Source organism: Gambusia affinis, linkage group LG03 (genome assembly GCF_019740435.1).
Source record: "Gambusia affinis linkage group LG03, SWU_Gaff_1.0, whole genome shotgun sequence".
Lineage (NCBI taxonomy): Eukaryota > Metazoa > Chordata > Actinopteri > Cyprinodontiformes > Poeciliidae > Gambusia > Gambusia affinis.
The window spans coordinates 30,866,571-30,887,767 of record NC_057870.1 but is presented as its reverse complement, the minus strand read 5'-3'; the positions used below and the strand labels follow the sequence as shown (position 1 = coordinate 30,887,767).

The 21,197-nt window shown below is 38.6% G+C and overlaps 2 protein-coding genes across 3 annotated transcripts; both read right to left on the bottom strand.

The window, feature by feature from the left end:
- Positions 1-2,907: 2,907 nt before the first annotated feature.
- LOC122828525 (protein FAM163B) lies at positions 2,908-6,910 on the bottom strand. Of its 2 annotated transcripts, XM_044112142.1 has the most exons (3): positions 6,649-6,910; positions 4,113-4,228; positions 2,908-3,381 (listed from the first exon to the last, which is right to left on the bottom strand). In XM_044112142.1, the coding sequence occupies exons 2-3, from the start codon at positions 4,203-4,205 to the stop codon at positions 2,932-2,934; spliced, it is 543 nt and encodes a 180-aa protein (XP_043968077.1). In that variant the 5' UTR covers positions 4,206-4,228; positions 6,649-6,910; the 3' UTR covers positions 2,908-2,931. The 2 variants fall into 2 exon arrangements, with proteins under 2 accessions (XP_043968077.1, XP_043968078.1); XM_044112143.1 differs by lacking the exon at positions 6,649-6,910 and having other exon boundaries at positions 4,113-4,536.
- A 10,806-nt stretch (positions 6,911-17,716) lies between these two features.
- Positions 17,717-21,197, bottom strand: LOC122828523 (natterin-3-like). Its single transcript, XM_044112141.1, has 4 exons — positions 21,016-21,197; positions 20,818-20,853; positions 20,127-20,205; positions 17,717-19,367 (listed from the first exon to the last, which is right to left on the bottom strand). The coding sequence occupies exons 2-4, from the start codon at positions 20,818-20,820 to the stop codon at positions 18,259-18,261; spliced, it is 1,191 nt and encodes a 396-aa protein (XP_043968076.1). The 5' UTR covers positions 20,821-20,853; positions 21,016-21,197; the 3' UTR covers positions 17,717-18,258.

The following is a 21,197-nucleotide window of genomic DNA, read 5'->3' as shown; positions in this document are numbered from 1 at the left end:
TTGTAGCTAAATATTTAATTTGAAGCTAAATATTTAGCTTAATAGCTAAATATGAATTTTTGTAACCAAATATTTAGTTAGGTCCACACTAAATATTTGGCTTGCTAGTTAAATATTTAATCTAGTTAAAGATGTAGCTTTTGGAACAAAAGATTTAGTTAGCTTAACACTAACTATTTTACTTGATATCTAAATATCTAATTTAGCCATCTAGTTAGGTTGTTTCCTAAATATTGCTAAGTAAAAGTATTGCTAGCTAAATTCTTAGTATGGAGCCAAATATTTATTTGCCAAGATAAATATTTGACTCTAAGCTTAATAATTAGCTTGCTAAATAAATACCTCGTTTGAAATTTGACATTTAGAAATAAGTGACTTTGAAAAACTGACTGGATAACTTTACAAACAGCACTCAATAGTAGTGACCATGTTTCACCCTCTTGTTTTCATCCTTAAATTGAAACTCATCGCCCCCTACTGGCGTGGCAGGCTTACTTCAGCACTGTTTGGATTCTTTTCCAGATTCTTGAGATATTTTTGTTCGGATAATATCCGGGACAGTCCAATCGAGGCCTTTTGTTTTTAAAGCAGCTACTGTGAATAATGAGGAAATGTTTTTAAAAAGCAGAACTTTATTACATGATTTTGTTTCCTTTTTGCTACACAGACTGTAAGTCCTTTAGTATCAGTTGTTATTGATTACTTATCAGTTATCAGTTCTGCTGCTGAGCCGAAGATGAAGATGATTTTACACCTTGTGTCATGTTCTTCGCTGCAGCAAAAATCCTAAATTATTTCCCAGCTGAATATCCTGCATGAGTTTATTACAGAAATGTTGATATTTAATGTGGTTCTGGTGTCCGGCTCGCTGCAGCACCATGTCAGAAACATTCCCGCTGGACCCGCTGGACCCGCCTGCACCGTGCCGGAGCGTATTTATTAGTCGTAGCACATTTTCATTTATCGTGACGGTCCCGACGCCAGCTGACGGTTCTCAGTCGGGTCAACTGATGCCAGTTCTGGTCTGGTTCTCTGGAGCGCAGACAGACAGACAGATTCCTGACACTTGAAGTATGGCTGAAATGTACTCAGATGTGTATTTTAAACTGTGGCGTACTGTGTGTTTTTATATAACTGATACCTCTTTGTACAAAACTGAAGTATGAACATTGTGTACTGTTAATATTAGCTGAAAACGTGAAGGTACTTTAATTTCCATTAAATAACAGTTCAAATGAAAATGTTTTCTTTTTTGATATTTTCTCAATTTATAAATAACACATCCAGATGTGAGATTGTGACTCATTTTTATATATTTTTAAAATCTGTATCCGTGTCTCTGTTCTCTCTCTGACTCAAACTACTTTACTGAAATTACTTCTGATTTTCCATTTTAAAGTTTAAACAAAGATCAAAAATTCCCAGCTTGGCTTCCAAACTTATGAGGGAGTTTAGAGGCCACATTAAGGTAAGAAAAAAAATAAAGTGACGTGAATAAAGTAATAAAATTACAAGAATCAAATTGTAATACTCCAACTCCATTCTGGTATTTTTTGGACTTTATTCTCATAACAGACAATTTCTACAAAAGTTTCACTTCATTTGTAATTGTTTTTGTGTGTAAAGTTTATGGTCTGTTATTATTCATATCAGTCCCTCATTCTGTCTCTGAAAAACAGTTTCATTTACAGTAATATTTATTAGATTAATAAATGTTTTCTGATCCTGGAACATTAAAAGGCAGTATGCTGAGGACCACATGAATCTACATTTTTATTTTTATGAGTTTAAGTGATAAACACCAAGTGAAATGTGTGCTAATATTAATATTTAAACAGTGGATCTCCATCACTTACAGGAAAAACACAAAGAAGCTAAACTTACATTATAATAAGTTTTTTATCTGAGAATTGAATCTATTTACCAATTTATATGAAACATTATCAGAATTATTTTGTTTCCTTAAACTGAATAAAATCTGTTAAAATATGTAACTTTTATTTTTCAAAGTTTGATTTTTACATATATGTTAAAACTATCATTATGTTGTGATAGTATAAGACAGATCATCTAAAGAGCTCCTTTGCTTTCTCCCTGTGGTCCTACTGCCACCTGCATAAATCCACTGTTCTTGGCGCTGTCAATCATCCTCCTGTATGCAGCGCTCACGTCCTCCCCTTTCTCTCTGCTGTCACAGCTCCTTTTCTACAGCCTGTCATGAATGCTAAGGCTAGTTAGCATAGCCATGGATGAACAGTGAGTTGCTTCTGCACATTGAGCAGCACATACATGTGGTGATTGCCAGCGCTAAGACCCTCCTCCTGGCTCTGATTGGTTGTTTTTGTTTCATTTCTGCAGACAGAAGTTGGAGATCGATTTATTTCACAGATTATCTGCTTCATATGGTGACAGTTTTAACAAATATGTAAAGAACAGATTTTTCTAAAGTTACTTACTGCAGCTTTAAATCTACTCTATGTTTTTATTTAAATTCACAAAGAAACATCAGTGAGTCTCACGTGGCGGTCTAGCTACCACAGATTCAGATATATTGGTTATAAATGATCGTTTTGATGCTAACAGACAGAATCTGTTCAGAAACAGTTCTCAGCTGCAGGCGGTTCATCAGATGGAAGAAAGGAGTCGTTTTGGATGTTGAAACTCAGAAATCTCTTTTCCCCTGGAAATTTACAACTTTTCAAATTCAGAAATCATTTGCTTATCTACAATATTTCTGAAATTAATATAAAAATTTCCACTGATTTTTCTCAGAAATTTAGTTTTTCTACAAAATGTGAGCTTTTTCCTGCAAATTTTTGACTTTCAAATCCAGAAATTGCGTTTTTTTTTTCCTCATAAAATTCAGATTAATCTTAAGACTTCTGTGCATTTTGTCAGAACTTTCTCCACCGGCCCTCATCCTGTCGGCAGCTACACGTCGGTGCTCACGCTGTGGTTCACCACCTCCTTCATGGTGTAGGAGCGGATCAGTTTCTGGTAGAAGCTGTCCAGGTCGGCGGGCAGCTCCAGGTCCTGCTGCTGCACAGTCCGGTAGCTGATCCTGCGGCCGCCGTTGCACAGCCGCTCCGGATGCTGCAGGTAGAAGGGCAGCGAGCAGCGGGCGCAGGACGGGCAGAAGGCGTGGACCCGCTGGCCCCGGCGAAGCGGCGGCGGCGGCGGCGGCGGGGGGGAGTAGCTGCAGGGCCCGTTGGCCTCGGTGAGGAAGGTGGGCGGGTACGACTCGGGCTCGTCGCTGTAATTCTCCGGCGTGGGAGGCGTGGGCGGAGCGCACAGAGCCAGGGGCCGAGAGGGCGACATGGTGGACAGTTCCGGTTCCTCGTCGTCCCCCTTGTCAGACTCCTCCGGCTTGCAGCAGTAATACTGCACAGCAGCACAGAAAGGTTTTACTTTCTCACGTTTCAATTAATAAAACACCTTCTGTTCCTTTGAGGTGTCAAACTCAAGGCTCCGGGGCCAAATCCGTCTGTGATAATAACGTTATGTTGTGACGGTAGGAGGCGCTGTTGCAAGAAAAACATTAAACACTTAAGTCGTAAAGTTTAGTGTTTTTCTGTAAGTTACAGCGCGGTGACAATATCTGTCTATATTTCCAAAATAATCACAATATTACTGTTCAAATGTTAGCTTTGATTAGACTTTTTACAACAGCGCCTCCTACTGTCACATATACTGTTGTCACAGAATCTGGTGTAACACCGACCTGCCACAGATTTTATTTGCCTCTCTAGACACCAGGTGAAATCAATCCCTCCAGTTTCTCCTGATTTCGCGATCACACAAACTCAACACTCCCTATATTTTTCACTCTTATGCTAGTAATAGTGACTGGGCTTAAGTGATGCTAACTCCCACCTGCAGGTGGCAGTAGTCCACATATAAACATTGAACACACTCTCTGTCAACAAGCTGTTTGCCAGTTTCTGGTAGTGGAGAAAATACTCAAACACTTTACTTAAGTAAAAGCACAAGTAAGTAGATAAAATGTACTCTAGTAAAAGTAAAAGTCCACACTGACTAAATGTACATTCACATTTTAATTTTAGATCGTATGCAATCTGTATTGTAAATGAAAAGTCTTTAAAGTGACGAACCTGCAGCCTACATAAACACAACACAGCGACGATGGTCAGTAAGATGACTGTAGCCAGAATTCCTCCTGCGATGACCACTGTCCCGGCTGACATCCGAAATCCTCCCCATCAACCAGCTGCAGGCGGCCAAACAGGAGAGACGGCAGGACGGACAACAAGGTCAAACAGGAGAGACGGCAGGACGGACAACAAGGTCAAACAGGAGAGACGGCAGGATGGACAACAAGGTCAAACAGGAGAGACGGCAGGACGGACAACAAGGTCAAACAGGAGAGACGGCAGGACGGACAACAAGGTCAAACAGGAGAGGGATGACAGAGAAACCAGCAGATGGAGGGGAGGACAAATGGGAACATGGTAGAAAGAGGAGATGAAGGATTATGAGAGGGAAGGTTAATGTGTTGAAGTCGTGACAAGAAAGAGAAACAAGCAAAGTTTAGAGGAAAGTAAAACCTCTACATTGATTTTGTGTTTATTCTGAACAGTTCTGGTTGAAAAAAAAAAGAATATTTTCCAATCATTTGTGCATTTATTGGGAAGAAAACATGAAGTTCCTCAAAGTTAAAGGCCCTAAACTTTTAATTTATACATGTAGCATCTAAAAATCATCATCAGGAGACGTGCTGTTACAGACTGATTACATCGCAGGTTCCACTGGTTTTACCAAAATCAGACGTTTCCATGATGTTTTAGACATTCAGTTATTAGAGAGAAAACTGTAAAGGATTATTATTTACCAAGTTTTTCAGCCAGATTTAATGCAGTCAGCCTGTCACACACTTCTGCTTCAAAGAACCGCGTGTAGTTCACACTTCAACCTCTAGACTGGAGTCAAAGCTCTTTTAATAATAGCATTAGTATTAAATATGTATGTATGGACCAACATCTGTATTCATGCTTCTGTTCGGCTGCATTCACAGTGAAAAGGATGCAAAGCTAATTAGCTTCACTGGTCCGTAAAGGGTTAACAGAGAGTTTCTCTTTTCCTGATCTGAAGGAGTAAAACATTAATAAGACAAAGATCTATTGATGAGGAAGTAAAAATAAACCAGAAACAAAAAAACTGACTGGTTTATATGAAGAACAGGGGAACAAATTTCAAAATAAAAGAAGAAAACCACACAGTGCAAAAGGCCAAGCAGTTCAAGTTACATAACAAAACATTTATTTATTCCCTGTCAACTTCCAAACCTGAATTAAATGGGAATTAAAACCCAGAAAGGCCCCTGCAGGCCTCTGACTCACGCTCCGCTGCTGCCTCAACAGCTACATTCATTTATTCAACGTTCCTTCAGTGTTTCTACAATGAAGCCAGAAAAACAAATGACTTTATTCAGCGTCCCACTTTTCTGGGTTCAAGTTTGTGTTTTCGGGTACGGATGTCTTATTTGATCTGAGCCTCTGGGTCCGATGAGGCGTGAAATGTAAATCTGGGAAGAGTTTAAAATACATTTTAATAAACTGGACAGAAACATTTCAGTCCAGGTGGATCAGTGATGGTCAACACGCCTCAGTGGAAATGTGGTTGTTACAGAAACAGTTATTCTGTTGAAATAATGTGGCATTTTATAGTTTTTATTCAGCTCTGAATGTTTAGATTATTGTTTATTGCAATAAACAATCTTAAAATGTTTCTTTTAAAAAGAAGAACAATTATTCCAGAGTTAAATCTTCAGTACAGGCAAATTTGTGAAATAATCAATCTGAAATTATTCTTAATCTAATCTGAAGACTGGATTATAAAGAGAGATGAGATGAGAGCCTTGGCTGCAGGATGCCAGAATGGTGCTGCCACCAGTGCAGAGCTTATAAAACCTGGCAGCAGGTATTGATCCAGTGAGGAGAAAACATTTGGAAACAAAGGAACCAAAACCCCAGAAACCAACATGAAGTCCTGGATCCAGAGACGAGTCAGAGTTCATGTTTAAAGACATTTTGGATTTAAAGCCACTCAAATATCCAGTGATGAATCCTGAGGAAGCGATAAACACGTTTCTTTTGAGCAAACAAATTAAAAAACTCAAATAAACCACCTAAATGAAGATGTTCTCCCTGTAAAGCAGCTTCACCTGGACAGTTTCTACCCATGAAAACTAAACCAACTGATGAAGCTCCAGAAGCAGAAACCAGTTCAGATTTTCTGAAAACCAAATGGATCAGACTCACCCAGTGAAACGTCGTCCAGCTGTTTGGAAATATAATTATCCTTTAAATGTTTACAGTGTATAAATAAGGATTTCTTTTTTTTTTATTATAATTTTATCAACCAAAAGACTCCAGAAACCTCAGATCAAAGGTGACAGGATGCTTTTAAAGAAATAAAAACCGAATTAAGTTTTTAGTTATTTTTTTATCTGATGTTATATAAGCATACAAATAATTGACCTCGAATAATTAAGATCCAAAAAGATTCATCCTCTCCATTTCTATTCCATTTTACGCATTTGCAGCGCTTTTTACGCATGAATCTAACTCCTGTAGAGACTCCCCACCTCGCTGCAGCCGCAGATTCATCCCACAAACACTCCGCTCTTACCCGTCACTTCAGTGTTTGGGTGGTCTCATGTCTCCGCCGCTTCAGGGCGCAGCGGGAGGCGGGCAGAGGTGGAACCGAGCGCCAGACTCCGAACTGGACCCAACCGATTTATCCACAGGCCGGGATCTGAGAGAACCAGAGGCAGAAACACGCACAACCAGGAGTCACCGTGGACGTGACTGAAAAGAACCGTTCTTCAGAGATGAACGGACTGTCTGTGGAAAAGTCCCGTCAGTTAAAATGTCCAGATGTTGATGGAAACAGGCAGAGCGCGGCTGACTGCAGGTCAGATCACTGATCACTGACTGCGCGCGCTGTGCGCAGAGGATCCGGTCTCATCCTGTCCGTGATGCTGCGTGGATGAGGCAGTGCGTCACAACAAACAGCAGAGGAAATGATCCCGCAGCATCACATTTAAAACCCAGAAATCTAAAGAGGCATCAGAGGAAATCTGCTCCAGCGAACCGACCGGAACCGAAACTTTAAACTTTGATTTTTCTTCTCTCGTTTCCGGAACTGACGCTGATTGTAACTGAACTGTTAGATTTGGTTGATTAAAGGAAGAACGTGACTCTGAAGCTGATCTACAAATAAATGAATAAAAAATTTAAGTAAAATAATCCAACTGAATTTCACGCTGAAAATGTTTGAAAATTTATTCCTTATAGTTTAATGGAAACTAAACAATTCTGAAATAATTTTTCCTACATCAGCGTAAAGATGCCATAGTTTGACACATTTTAACGGAAATCCCACAGAGTTCAGGTCTGAGATTCAGATTTAGTGCCTGTTGAATCATTTCTGTTGGTTTATCGTGACTCCATGATGACCAGTAGAGGTTTACCGGAAATGTCCTGACATTTCAAAGAGTTCCTGAAGATTTCAAATCGGTAAACTGTAGAGAAGTTTTTCTACCATCCTGACAGGAAGGAATCACAAACTGCATTTTCACTACACAATACAAAATGTTCCACTAATGTCGAAAAAACAAAGCTTTGCAGTTGCAGTGGTTCAAATAAGTAAGAAAGGCAATTAAAATTAAAATCCCACGTGAGGAGGTTTGCTTAAGCAGTCGGTCGTTAAGAAATATTCCGCTCCATCATGATTTCCTGTTGTCTTCTTCGTGGTTTACACCAGTGGAAACATCCGGTTGTTGATCTTGTGATTCGTGGCACAAAAAAAAGCTTCAAAGTGCTTTTATAAATTGAAAAACAGGAGATTTTTAAAAAATTGTTTTTATTAAGAGGATTTATTTCTGAAATGTCAAACTGCAGTTATATGGTGAACGAGACGCAGCCAATCAGAGCAGCTGCAGCTTCTGGGGAGAGAAAAAACAAAGTTAACAGTAGAAATAATATCAGATTATGCAAATTAGAGAGTAGTAGGAGAAGAAAGTGAGTGAAAGTGGTGAGTCAGTCAACATAAATGCTAAAAGTTTAAAGGAAATCAGATTCATGTTTTCACGTTTCCAGAGTGAATATTTGAGTCGAGATGCATCCCAGTCTAAATATGTCCACCAAGACCAAAGGGAATCATCGTTATTCTAACAATAATAACAATTTTTACTCCTAAGTTAAGCTGTTTTAAAGTGATGACCCAGATGAAATGTGGATTTCCAGAACCTCTGGATGCTTTGAAACGTTTTTCCTGAACCAGTGAAGAAACCTTCAGTTTCTCTCCGACTCCTCTGCGCCGCTCGCTCCCAGAAAAGACGAGGAAAAGGAAGGGAGGATTTTATAGTGTGAATTATTTAACAGGCTGAGATTCTCCTGTATTGTGCAGACAAGAGTTTGTAATATTAATGGAGATGAGAAGTTAGAGGTTCTTTTCCTGCTTCCTGTTTCTGATGCTGACATTCAACACTTCAGCTGCTCCCAACGGACCACAAATACTGAAGACTGTAAAACTCACAATCCAGATTATTAATCTTTATCTGGGAACAGATGAAACCATCACAGGAAAGAACAATTAATCTGGATTATTTACTACAAAAACACTGCAGCTGTGACAGTTTCTCCAATTCTTTAGTTTTAAGCTCATAATTACCAAAATAACTACAAAAAAAGTCATAACTACAACTTACAACGTCATAATTAAAAGTGAAATAGTTGTAGAGCTGCAGCACCAAGAGCAGCGACGTGATAAAAATGTCTGATTGTTGTGAATCTGGACCGAATGATGAAAACAGGAAATATTTTCAGTTTAATTTCAGAAATTTTCTAGAAAAAAAACCTTGAAATTTCTGAGTTTGAAGTCTAAATTGTTTTTAGGAAAAATCTTGGAGGTTTCTGAGTTTCCAAAGTTGCAAATTTTCAACTTTTGAAATTCATAAATTTTCAACATATAGAAAAAAATTTTACTTTTGAAACTCAGAGTTTGAAAAGTTTACAATTTTCATGGACAAATTGTTTCTGAGTCTCCAAAACTGAAAATTCTGAATCTTCGAAACCCACAAATTTCCAAAAATCAAAAATATTCGACTTCTTAAACTCACATTTTCAAGTTTTTTCTGTAACATTTCTGAGATTAACCTTTTTTTTTCTGGCATTTTTGTAGCTTTTCAAACTTTAGAACATTTTTGAGATTAATCTAAACGTCCTGATATTTTTCACAGACCGTTCCGTTCTGTCATGGCCCTGCACGCCGTCGCAGCGCGGCGATCGGACCCTGTGGAAGGAGCTGCAGGTTTCTGACCGGGTTCTGTCTGTCAGAGCGCCGTTCCTCCTCAGTTTGTTGTTTTTCTGTCATCCAGCCTCCAGAGGAACGTCCAGATCTTCCCTCTGCGGTCAGGCCGAGCTGCAGGCCGAGCTGCAGGCCGAGCTGCAGGCGGGTCGCTCTCTGACCTTCCCTCTGCTTTCCCTCCTAACCTCAGAGTTCATCAGACGCCTGAGGTTTTCCTCAGGTTTCGCTGCGTGATGTCAGCCGTCGTCGCTCTGCGTCACGGCAGCAGAAACACAATCCAAACAGAGGAAGGACCGGATCAGAACCAGATCTGCTGCTCCACTGTCTTTGATTTGTTTGGATGAAGGCGTTTAATTTGATTTTAAAAGAAAACTCAAACCCCATTAAGGTTTTCTGTAGCTTGGCCGTCAGGTTGAGTCGGTTACATTTGAAATCTTACTCATGTTCTCAGTCTGGTTCAGTCAAATCCTCCGTTTGATGGATGTCACAGAAACAGCTAAACTCTAAACACGCTTCACATTTTCACTCGTTTTCATGACGTGTGTTGGAAAAACTCTAAGTTTTGTTTTTGGAGGTTTGTTTGGAGACTTGATGCTTTCATGCAGCCGTTTGTCAGTCAGTGGAGGATCGGCTGAAACAATCAGTCCGATTATCCGGAGGCCAGTGGGAGCAGAGAACCTGTCCAAACGATTTCACCGCAACTCATGAAGTTAATCTGAAGGTACAGAGAGATTCTGACCCTCATCTGTAGAACAAATATTACTGTTAATAAAGACAAAGCTGCATGAACAATGTCTCTGTTTCAAGATGATTTATGAAAGAGATTTAGGAAACGATTAATCAGTTTGATTGTAATTAATTGATTATTGACAGATTTGTCAACTAATTTAGTAATTGGATAATGGCTGCAGTGTACAGACTCTAAAGATTCATTTGATGAAAGAACAACAAACTCAGAGCTGTAATTAAAAAAACAAAAAACATAAAAATCTTCTTCAAACTTCTAAAGAGGAAGTTTAACTTTTAACCAGATCAAATCCTGTAAAATAAATCTTAAGCAACTTTTCATCCATGTATGAATAACTTAATATAAAAATAATAATCAGATGAGTCCTACACTGCACTGATGTTCAGGGAAACAAAACCAAAGGAATTGCAGCTAAAGAAAGGATTTCCATTCACTGCTGATAAAATGGACTCAATAACTAAACAATAGAACATTTATGTTTAACCTAAATAGAATCAGGACTTTGAGGTTTGCAGGTGGTTCTGGTCCAGATCCAACACAGACAGCTGCTGTGTTGCTTTAACCTTGGCGCCCTCTTTAGCGTGGCGCCCAAATGTTTAGCTAATTGTTCAGCCGTCGGTTCGGTTGAAGTGAAATCTGGTTCGGTTTGAATCCCAGCGGTTTCTGGTCCAACCGCTGGGAACTCAGGCAGGAAACGCTGGAGGAACCAAAATAAGACATTCATGAATTCAGACATTTTACAGTCTTGATTTTATATTAAAATGCAATAATTATTTTTGTCTTTCCCTTTCACTTTTTTTTTTACCCTTCTCCATTTTTTATCTTTTGTTTCTATTTTTTCCTTTTTCCAAAATAAGTGTTTCTTTTCTCTCTTTTTTTCTTTTTTGGAGACACTCAAAGGGGAGGAAAACAACTAAAGTGCAGGGCATTCTGGGTAAATACAATCAAAGCTAACATGCTAGTTTAGCGCTAGCAGCAGAAATGTCTCCTGGTCTTTAGCCAAAAACTAAAGACAAATCCTCCAACCACTAAAATCTGACGCCTCCATCTTGTTTCCATCTGGTGAAGAAGGAAGTTACGCTCAGAGGTTTTTGTGTCGTTTTCTTCAGTGGTTCTTGGTGCAGCGCCCCCACAGGCCAGGAGGGGAACAGGCTGGTTTGACTCAGCAGAGAGAAAGAGAACCACATGGAACCAATGTTGCAGTTTTTGTCCCAGTAGAACCGGATCTACCGGATTCTCTGGTGTGGAAACATCCAGGCTCTCCTCATGTCCGCCTCATACCTGCTCCAGCCGGTTGCTGGTTCCCCTCCTCTCTGCTCCGGAGCTCAGAACAGAACCAGCATTAATAATGAAACACAAAGATCTCTAGTTTATGCTCCGACCCTCTGCGACGCTCTGACCCCACTTTTAGAAAAAACAGAGCAGCTTCTTTTAAAAGATACTTGAGCTCATCTCCAGTGAAGCGCGTTGAGAGCATCTCTGTTCCAGGCTTTTACTGCACACAGCCTGAGAGCGGGAGTCCGTCCGTCCGTCCGTCTGTCCGCACCGCGCCCCGCCGGCCTCTTAAAGCCCACAAACACCACAGCCGCTGGTTCACACACCCAGCTGTCAGGGGAGGCAGCACCAACGCTGCTGCTCCACACAAACATCGACTTCACTGCAGCACCAATAACTTATTAATCTGATGCTTTCAGCTGCTTAAAGATTATTTTCCTTATTAAACAAACTGGAAGACTGAAGAGGAGAGCTTGTAGAAAATAAACATTACTTGCTGCTGTTGCACTTTTCAGTCTCTGCATCTGTTTTTGCTGTTTGTGCACAAAACCAAAAAATCTATTTTTTTTGTAAGATGATTCTCTGTTCAGTGCTCACTATTGTTATTATTTTTCAGTCTTTTGTGCACAAAAATGAGTTAAAACCTAAAGACTGTTTTCAAATTTTGCACAAGAAACAAAAGAAAATCTCTACAAACATTCAGAAAACGACATTTGTATAAGACTACTTAGCTAAAGAGCTGCACTTTCTGCACATTTCTGAAAATTAGAACTGAGAATCAGCACTTTAAGGATGGAAACCATCGATCCGCACTGATGGAGAAGAAACTGTGGATGAAGATTCATTTAGAAGCTTCATTCATTATTAGATAACAACCAGACTGGAAATGTGATCTTTGAATTAATGAGTTTAAAACTTCTCCATGTCGGGTGTTTATGGTATGCAGAGGAAATGCAGGGAAAAACTCAGTGTGTGTAATTTCCTTAACAAGCCAAGCATGAAGAGGAAGGTCAAGAAAACGACCGGAGCGTCTCACCGACACGACTTCCTGTCAGCAGAGCTTCACAGCTTCACAGCCGACTTACATGATCTCAAATACAAACAAAAAACATCAAAATAACGAGACACAAGTTTACTGATGGATACAAATATCTGCAGCTGGTAGAGATGTATGATAATATTTGAGCCTGTATGTAAGACTTTATTCTTATTTCCAAAAACACTGCAGATACAAACAGACTAAAAAGGGGGAAAATTTAATATATATATATATATATATATATATATATATATATATATATATATATATATATATATATATATATATATATATATATATTATATAAAAGAATTACGGAAAAATATTGTAGTTGCGAAAAAATAGAAAAAAAATGAAAAAAATGGTGAAAAAAAGGAAGTAAGAAAATAAGGAATAAAGCGTCAAAGAAAACTAACACAAAAACTGGAAAAAAATGGAAAAAAGATTAAAAAAGAGACCAGAAAAAAACCACTTACAATTACTTGAAAGGAAGAAAAATGAAAAGCAAAAAAGAAAAAGAATAGAAAACAATATGTTGGTGGAGAACAAAGAAAATTTGGAAAAATTGAAAAAAGAAATAATAACTAAAGGTAATTAGAAAAGTTGGAATAAAAGAAAAATAAAAATAAAAAAAGTTGCATTTGAGAAAAATAAAAAAAGAAAGAGAAAAATAGAAAAAAACATGCAGTTTAGTAAAAATGTGAAAAAAAATCTAAAAAGAAAAAAGGAAACAAAAAAATATTTATTGCATTTGAGTTTTCTAAAATCAAGCCCTTAAGAATTCATTAACGTCTTATTTTGGTTGCTCCAAAGTTTCCTGACACGACTCCGAGTTCCCAGCTGTCTCCCTCCAGCTCATGAATATTCAGAGCCTTTATTAGCCTTTATTAGCATATTGCTGAAGATATTTGTGACAGAAACGTCAGGCGCAGAGGAAGCGCTGAATCAGAGGACGCTCAGAGAGAAACAGATGGTCCAGCAGCTGAACGGGACGGGAAGCGCTGACAGGAAGGTGGAGCCAAGGAGAAACTAAACAAAGATCCACTTTCAACTAGTCTGGCTTCATTACAGAGACGCTGAACTTTGAGGAAATAACAACACAGACGTAATGTCTGAGTGAAATTTAAGAAGATATTCGACGGGAATATTCTGTTCCATCAAACTGTTTTACATTTTCACTGTAAAAACTGTATTAAATAAGGATTAATGTCTGATTTTACACTGATGGACTGTTTAAAGTTAAAGTATTTTTAATTTCTGTTTTTTTATCAGTCTTTCTTTAAGGCACTAACTAACGTTATTGCAGATCTCCTCCAGCAGCTGTCAGATGTAACATCACTGCTCCAGATAAAACATGTTAACATCCCTGCTGGCATTTAGTTATTGCAGATTTTCACTCATTTTTAATAACATTTCTGCTGATTGCACGTCTGTTTCTCTGCACCCAAATACTGCACTGTAAATAGTCAGTTCTGATTTGACATTTTATAAAATTCATCCGACCCATTTCCACATAGATATTTCTATTCCAATAATGTCAGGATTTTTTAAATTATAATTACAGCATGATCTTATTGCTATTATTGTTCTTATTCTCAAGCTTGATTTTTCTAACATTTGGAGATTTTTCCGTGAACCTACATATCCTGATGCTGCTGTTACACCTACATTTCCTAAAGTCTAAATGTATTTCTATGAAACGCTTGGAAGCATCATTAGCCACATTTCCATACAAACATGCACAAAACTCCAATTTAAATATTCAGCTAAGGTCACACAATTTTGCAATTGCAGTGTTTCCATTAAATAAGAAGCAATTAAAAAAACAGCAGCCATCATCCTCCAACTACTTCCTGTCTTCTTCTTCTTCGTGTGTTGCTCCAAAGGCAACATCTGGTTACAACTTGCGTGATGAAAGAAATATACCAATTTCGATATTGTGAATTTCTTTTCAAAATGTCAAATTGCTCGAAGGAAACGCAGCTAGTGTTTACTTTATGCTCCTGTTAGCTCCCGCCATGTTTTAACAGGAAATCGACCAATAAACCATAAACTTTAATCTATCCGCTCTCCTTCCTGTTAAAACCAGGTCCGTCGGTCCGACATTACATGAGGTTTTTCTCATTTATCTCCGTGTCAGTGGAATGAGGAATGAACTCGTTTCCAGAGTCTCGTTGCAGCAGCTATCACCTGGTCCGTAACGATCTGAGATCCGGGCCCGAACAGAACCGCTCTATCAGCTCAAACCAGGCTGGATTTGACCTCCGGTGACCCGGTAAAGTGCGGGCTCACCTGAAACTCAGCGCTTTCCCCTCTGTGACCTTCTGCTGCACAAACTGCTGAAAGCGCATCGATATCCTGATTGATCCTGTTTGAACTTCACCAAATCCACCAGGGGGAGCTATTGCACCGGAGAGCAGCTGCTTGTACAGACTTCAGAGATCCTGATTGCAGACTCCTCTGCTTGAAGAAGGCCCCTTAAGCACCAATAAGGGTTTTAATTGTGTGGTTCGGTTTAATTAAGGTTTGCTCGACTCTGAAGGTCCACAGCATTTCAATCAGTTTGGAGTTTGTTTCTTTTTCAGCCGCACTGTTCAGATCTGCTGCTGTGTTTGGCATCACAGCCTTTAGAAAGCTGCTTATAGTTTCTGATCATTTTCAAAGGGTTAGGGTAGAAACTTTGGAATTAAGATCAGGATCCCAATTTATTTATGTGTAGGAAAATGTCAGACAGATCTAGATGAACATTAAGAACTTAAAACAATGCTAATTTATCAATACAATACAATCTCTCAAACGCTTTAACGCTAATCTTTGTCTGTGCGCTGCTGCCCCCTGCTGGATCTTTTTTGTAGCTGCTTTTCGCCAGCCCGTACTGAGCCACGTTCTGCTCTGTAGATGCAAATGAGGCTTGAAGGTTTGCTGTTGCATCAATATCGCAATGGCGATGAATTTCCCAGTCTTTAAAGAATACACAAATAAACAACTTGGAATGAAACAAGACCCCATTTTCATTTTTTCATTGCTAATAATCTTTATTAATGACAAATAAAGAGCTTGTAAATCACAATGACTGAGAAACAATAAACTTTAGGGAGTTCACTGGATTTAGATCAACTTTAATGCTAATCTTAATAATCCCAAGGGAAGATTTGGTTTCAATGAATAAAATTGTCTAAAATTCAATTGTCTGATCATAAAATCATAGTTTGGTTGCAAATAGTAAACCAAGGAAGACATAAGATAAGACAATGCAAAAATCAGAAAGCATAAATGGAAGCTGCAGTTGGACACTGTTTTGAGGCAAGGCTTGGGATTGGATGGACTCACTCTGACCCATCTGGACCCCGTGGTAAACCCCGGAGATGGCGGCTGATCTGGACACTCCGTCCTCATAGGAGCGGCTGAGCCGGGCGGTGTACAGGATGTCCATCTTGAACATAAAACCAACCATTTCAATTCTGCAGCGGTGGTTTGGCGGCATGGTGACTCGTATGGTGACAGAGTGCTGCTCCTCCTTTATCAAAGTTTCTCCGTTAGAGCTGTGAAATGAGCGCTCGGTGGTGGCATCAAAATTTCCCTCCATGATGATCGGGATTCCTGCCCTGAATGCTGTTCTCTCTCTGGACCTGAAGAGGGAGCTGGTGTCCCACTGCCGCTTATCTGTCGTTTTTTTCCTCAACGTGACTCTTTTTGACGCCGGCCTGCATGAATAGTTGTCGATGACGGAAATTCTTAAGGTCTTCAGAGACTCTTATGATTTTTGCAGGATCTGGGTTATATACTGACCTTACCAAGCTCCGCCCACAACCGACCCACGTGACCGCAAGACACAAACAAAGCCTGGCGGCGTTGTTTCTATGGAAACATGACTCCATTAGCGCTTCATTTCTACCGGATTTTCACAATATATCAGCTACTAGAATGGACAGAGGAACTAACAAGTTCATGTCATCAACTGGGAAGAGGTTACTGGTTTCTCAGTCACAAACTGGTTGCAAACCTGAGGCCAGCAGGTGTCAGTCAGTTATGGTAGAGCTGAACTTTGACCTCAATATGAGAAGCTACAGACTGATAGGAGGAACCAAAGAACTCTAGAAAGGTAAAGGCAAATCTTCTGAAGCTGGGATATAATTCAGCTTATTATCATAAACACTGATAAATTACACTGCAAACTTACATTCAACAGTCATAACAAGCACTGCTGCAGGAATTACATCCTAACATGACTATGAAACCCATATCAACATCATGCATTAAACATCTTTTTCTGCATCTTTTATCTCATTAAACTTTGCATTTCTAAATTCTTTATTCTAAAAATGTAACTTAGAAAGTGGAAACTGTGGCTGCAAAAAGATATGCAAAAAGAAAAAAATGTACAACCCTACACAGAAGTGTAATAAACTACATTTTAAACATTTAACATCATGTTGGTTTGGACTTTTCAGTTCACTCTTGTTGTCTAAAATAACCTGAAGATCATCATCTCCCTGCAAAGGAATGAATCGATGTTCCTCTTTTCTGATGTCTAAACGGTGATGGAAACTCAACACATGAAGGTTAAACAAACACAGAACAATGTTTGAAGAGGCCTGACTAGTTTATGATACACTTAATATATTTTAAATAGTTTTGAATCAAGTAGTCGCAGCTAAAACCTGTTAGATGTATTCTGTAAGTCTGCAGGTGTTTCAGAGGATCTGGTATCCAGTCGCCATCAATCTGTCTGACCTTAGATTGATTCTGGTTGGTTAAAAGTTAAACAAACCAACACAAAATATTCAACTTTAATACCTTAATACTTTCTGTGTAATTTCCTAGTAAACATCACCAGAGACATCCAGAAACTTTTTATCAAAAGTAACCCTGCTTGCACCACAATCTGCATTTGATTTATTGAATCTGCTTAAATACAGAACAAATGTTTCAAAGAGAAAATGTTTTATTCTGAATGCTTTACAAACTCAAAAATGACTAAATATTGCAGTGCAGTTTCACCACATTCTGGGGGAGCATCACTGGAGAAGAAAAGGTTTTTTATTTAGTATAAACTAAAATCTGATTCTGCATTTTTTTTTTCAGACAGTCTGGAGATCTGGTTTGTTCTGATTTGTAAGATTTTGGACTTTTAGTTTCATTTATGTTTCTGTTTTAGTCTTTTTCTATGTCGCTATGTTTCCACTAATACACACTGGAGTTATGACGCAACCAACCAGTTTGAGCGGAAATCGTGTTGCTGCCCCCTGCTGAGAAACTGGGGGAATTACCAGAAGCTCTCAGATTTAATATTGTCTGGTTAAAAATTCAGTGTCTGGCAAAAATGTGTGTAGAATAAAACCAAAACTTAAAAATGGTTGGACAGAATGGGGCTGTTAGAGAACCTGTCAGAAACGAGTGGGAACATTTTGGGTAAAATAAGTGAATCCAAGAAATCAGTAAAAGCTACAAAAATGAACAATAAAGTAAACTTGGCAGGGCGTTTCTGAAAATACTAAACAACACATAAAATATATAGAAAAACATAAAGAAACACAAACATCAATGGATTATGACACAAACGTTTTAAAAACGCATCAAAAATGTTTGGCATAATTTTATTATCTCAGTATTTAAAGCAGCTTTTGTAACAGAATGAGTTTAATCTGAGAGGGCAGGAGATTATATGAGACTAAAATAAATCTAATACTAAACAATAACTAGACAGAGGAAACACAATAAACTAAGATCACTGAAGAAGAACTGAATTTAAGAATATGAGCATAAAGAATATGAATTAAAAGCATAAATGAAGCTGGAGCTCTATATCAAAAGCCTGGTAAAGATGCTAACCACACATTAGCAGCTATTCAACACTCCAGATGTTCTACATGTCTTTAGAAAAGCGTTTGGAGTCGGACAGAGGTTTACATCTTTCCACTTCAGCCCCAATATCTCCAACTTGGACTCCATGATAATTTCCAGAGATGATGGCTGATCTGGTCTCTCCGTCTTCATAGATGTGACTCAGGCGTGCGGTGAAGGGAATGTCCATTCTGTACCGATAACCAACCATCTTTACCGTGCAGCTGTGGTTTGGTGGTACGGTGAGCTCTAAAGTGACAGAGTGGGAGATTTCTTCTGTCCAGGTTTTTCCATATGAGAATGCAAGAGATATCTCTGCACTGACTTCAACATGTCCTTCTGCAAGGAGGGGAATTCCTGCCTTGATGTTCATTTTTATACCAACTGCGATGGAGGAGCTGATTTCCCACCGTCTCTCCTCTGTGGTTGTCTTACTCAGAGAAACCGTCTTCATCACATCCCTGCTGCTATAGTTAGTGACAGTAGAGCTTTGCATGGTTTTTGGAGGTTCTTTGAAAATCTTGTCTTTCTTTAGGTGATATTTGACATCAGTGATTAAATCTTCTTCAGGCTTCATGTGGGTCAGAACCTTATAGCTCTTCTGGTACCAATATGCCTTGTCCTCCCAGGGGAGATAGAAACATTTACCTTTCGGATCAACCTTCCCCAATCCGTACTTGTTCTTCCCTACATACATTTCCTCACTGGAGCAGGTTCTGACTGCATTCTGTGGAACAGAACCATAAGAACCTTCCTTCCACTCCAGGATCTCAAAATTATCTTCATTCACAAGGATTTGAAAAGAGGAGGAACAATGCTCTTCCTTTTTATTGGGGTAGTGGCAGTAAGAACCCATGCTGGGGTTGTAAAAACCAGAATTGCATCCGACTTTGCAGATGTAGTCGATGCGATCAGTGTAGCTGTTGTAAATGGAAACGGATCCGTTAGGAAGGGAACCATTCCATCTCACCCAGTGCAGTTTTCCTGTATTACTGAACTCTGGGAGCGTCGAGTTAACTGGGATTTTCTGTCTGAACGGAGCCGGAGGCAGAACACGTCGGATTATTGAGACGGACACGATAGGTCTGATTTTAACAACATCATCCATTGGATCTGGTTTCAGGAAGGAGACTGTAAAAGAAAAAGGAACATTTTTACTGTTGGTTGTGAATATGTCCAAATGTCTCCACTACTGCGTGTGGCGTCCCACAGGGTTGTGTTCTGGGCAGTGATGTCAGTAACACGTAACGAGTAATCTAACGCGTTGCTATTTCAAATCTAGTAGTCAGACTACAGTTACTTATCAAAATCACTTTGCATTACCATTTTCTTTTGTAATTTCATTTTATTTCCTCTGCGTCTTGGGGAATGACCGCCGTTTCTGTGCGACAGCATCAGCAGCAACACAAACATAAACAATGGGGAAGAAGAAGGAGCGCATTTTGTTGCTGGAAAAACAGGAACTATTATAAGTTCCGCTTGTCAAGTCCGATTATTAAAAGCAGCTTTGTTTTTTTCTAAAGTCATTTGCAGATTTATTGAGTTGCAGTTTCGGATTTTGGGCTTGAAAATAAGCAGAAATAAACCACAGAATTTGTCTGACATCCAGTTAGTTTTAGTCAGACTCTCCCTCTCCATCATTTCCTGGATGATGTATATTTGTGTCATGTGATCATGTGCAGCACTTTGGTGCTGTGAGTCTTTACATTGCTTTATATTCCTTTTTTTATTTGCCACATTTTGTTTTTAATTCTGAGTGTAATAAAGTTCAAGTTTGAATCTCAACTCTATGATGCAAACGTCTCTGTTTCTGCACGGGAGGTAAAATACTGACAACAACATTACAGAAACATTTACTTTATTCTAAGGCTTTACTCTCTTCCTTCTTACCGATTTCCTCTGGTTGCTGGTTCCTCTCTGCGTCCTGAGGACTGGCTGAGGAAGCAACCAGCAGCAACAGCAACGACAACTAAAAGGAGCAGAAATCAAAGTTATTATCGGTTATAATGATGATAAAATGCTGCATTAATTAAAACAACAAACTGGACTGATCAATTAGAGCAAATATTTTTTTTCCTCTCGTGTCTTTTTGGTGGCTTTACTTTTTAAAAATCAAGTCAAATGTTTAATTTGAAACTTGAGAGGATTTTTGGAAAACAATAAAGATGTCAGTTAAATTTAATTGGTGCACAAACTCAGAATTTCTCTTACTATTTAAAAATGCTTTTCTGAAGTCAAATAATTTGATTATGTGTATGATACATGCACAGTGGTGCAGAAGAAACAAGAAACAAACTTTAATAAAAAAATAATCCAAGTAAAACAGAAGGGATTTTATTAGAGGGGAATCTATTAAATTGAACCTGGCTGCAGCTGCTGCATCATTTATGAAACTAATGTTATTCCATATTTCTCAAATGTCTTTTTCAATTGCTTAACTTGGATAAAACACAATTTTTCAAATTATTGTCTGGATTATTCCAGTTTTTCAATCAATAGACTTGAATACTTATCTGTTCATAAAGTTTATTGTCTGTTCATAAGGTTTATCAGAGTTTTTAAATGATTGTTTTTATTTTACCATTTCTGTCCGTGTTTGTCGTCTTCAGAGCAGAAACTGTAGATAACAGAGAAAAGTCAGTTTTAGTTACAATCCAAAAATAATAACACTAAACAATAAATCTATCTGGATATTTGTTTAATCTAACATCAGATCCAGTTTAAAATCATAATGATGGTCTAATATATTACCTGAGAGTTAAGAAAGTGAACATTTTACCTGATTTCCTGAAGAGTCTTTGATCAGTTGACCAGTTCTCAGCTCTTGGTTTCTTCAGTGGGTGAAATAAACCTGCAGGTTTGTTTTAGATGTAAAATGGTTTCATCTCAGCCTGTTTGTTCTTTAATATCTGATTATCAGGAGGAGGATTTTTCTAAAGAGCCAATCAGAGCTTAATTCAA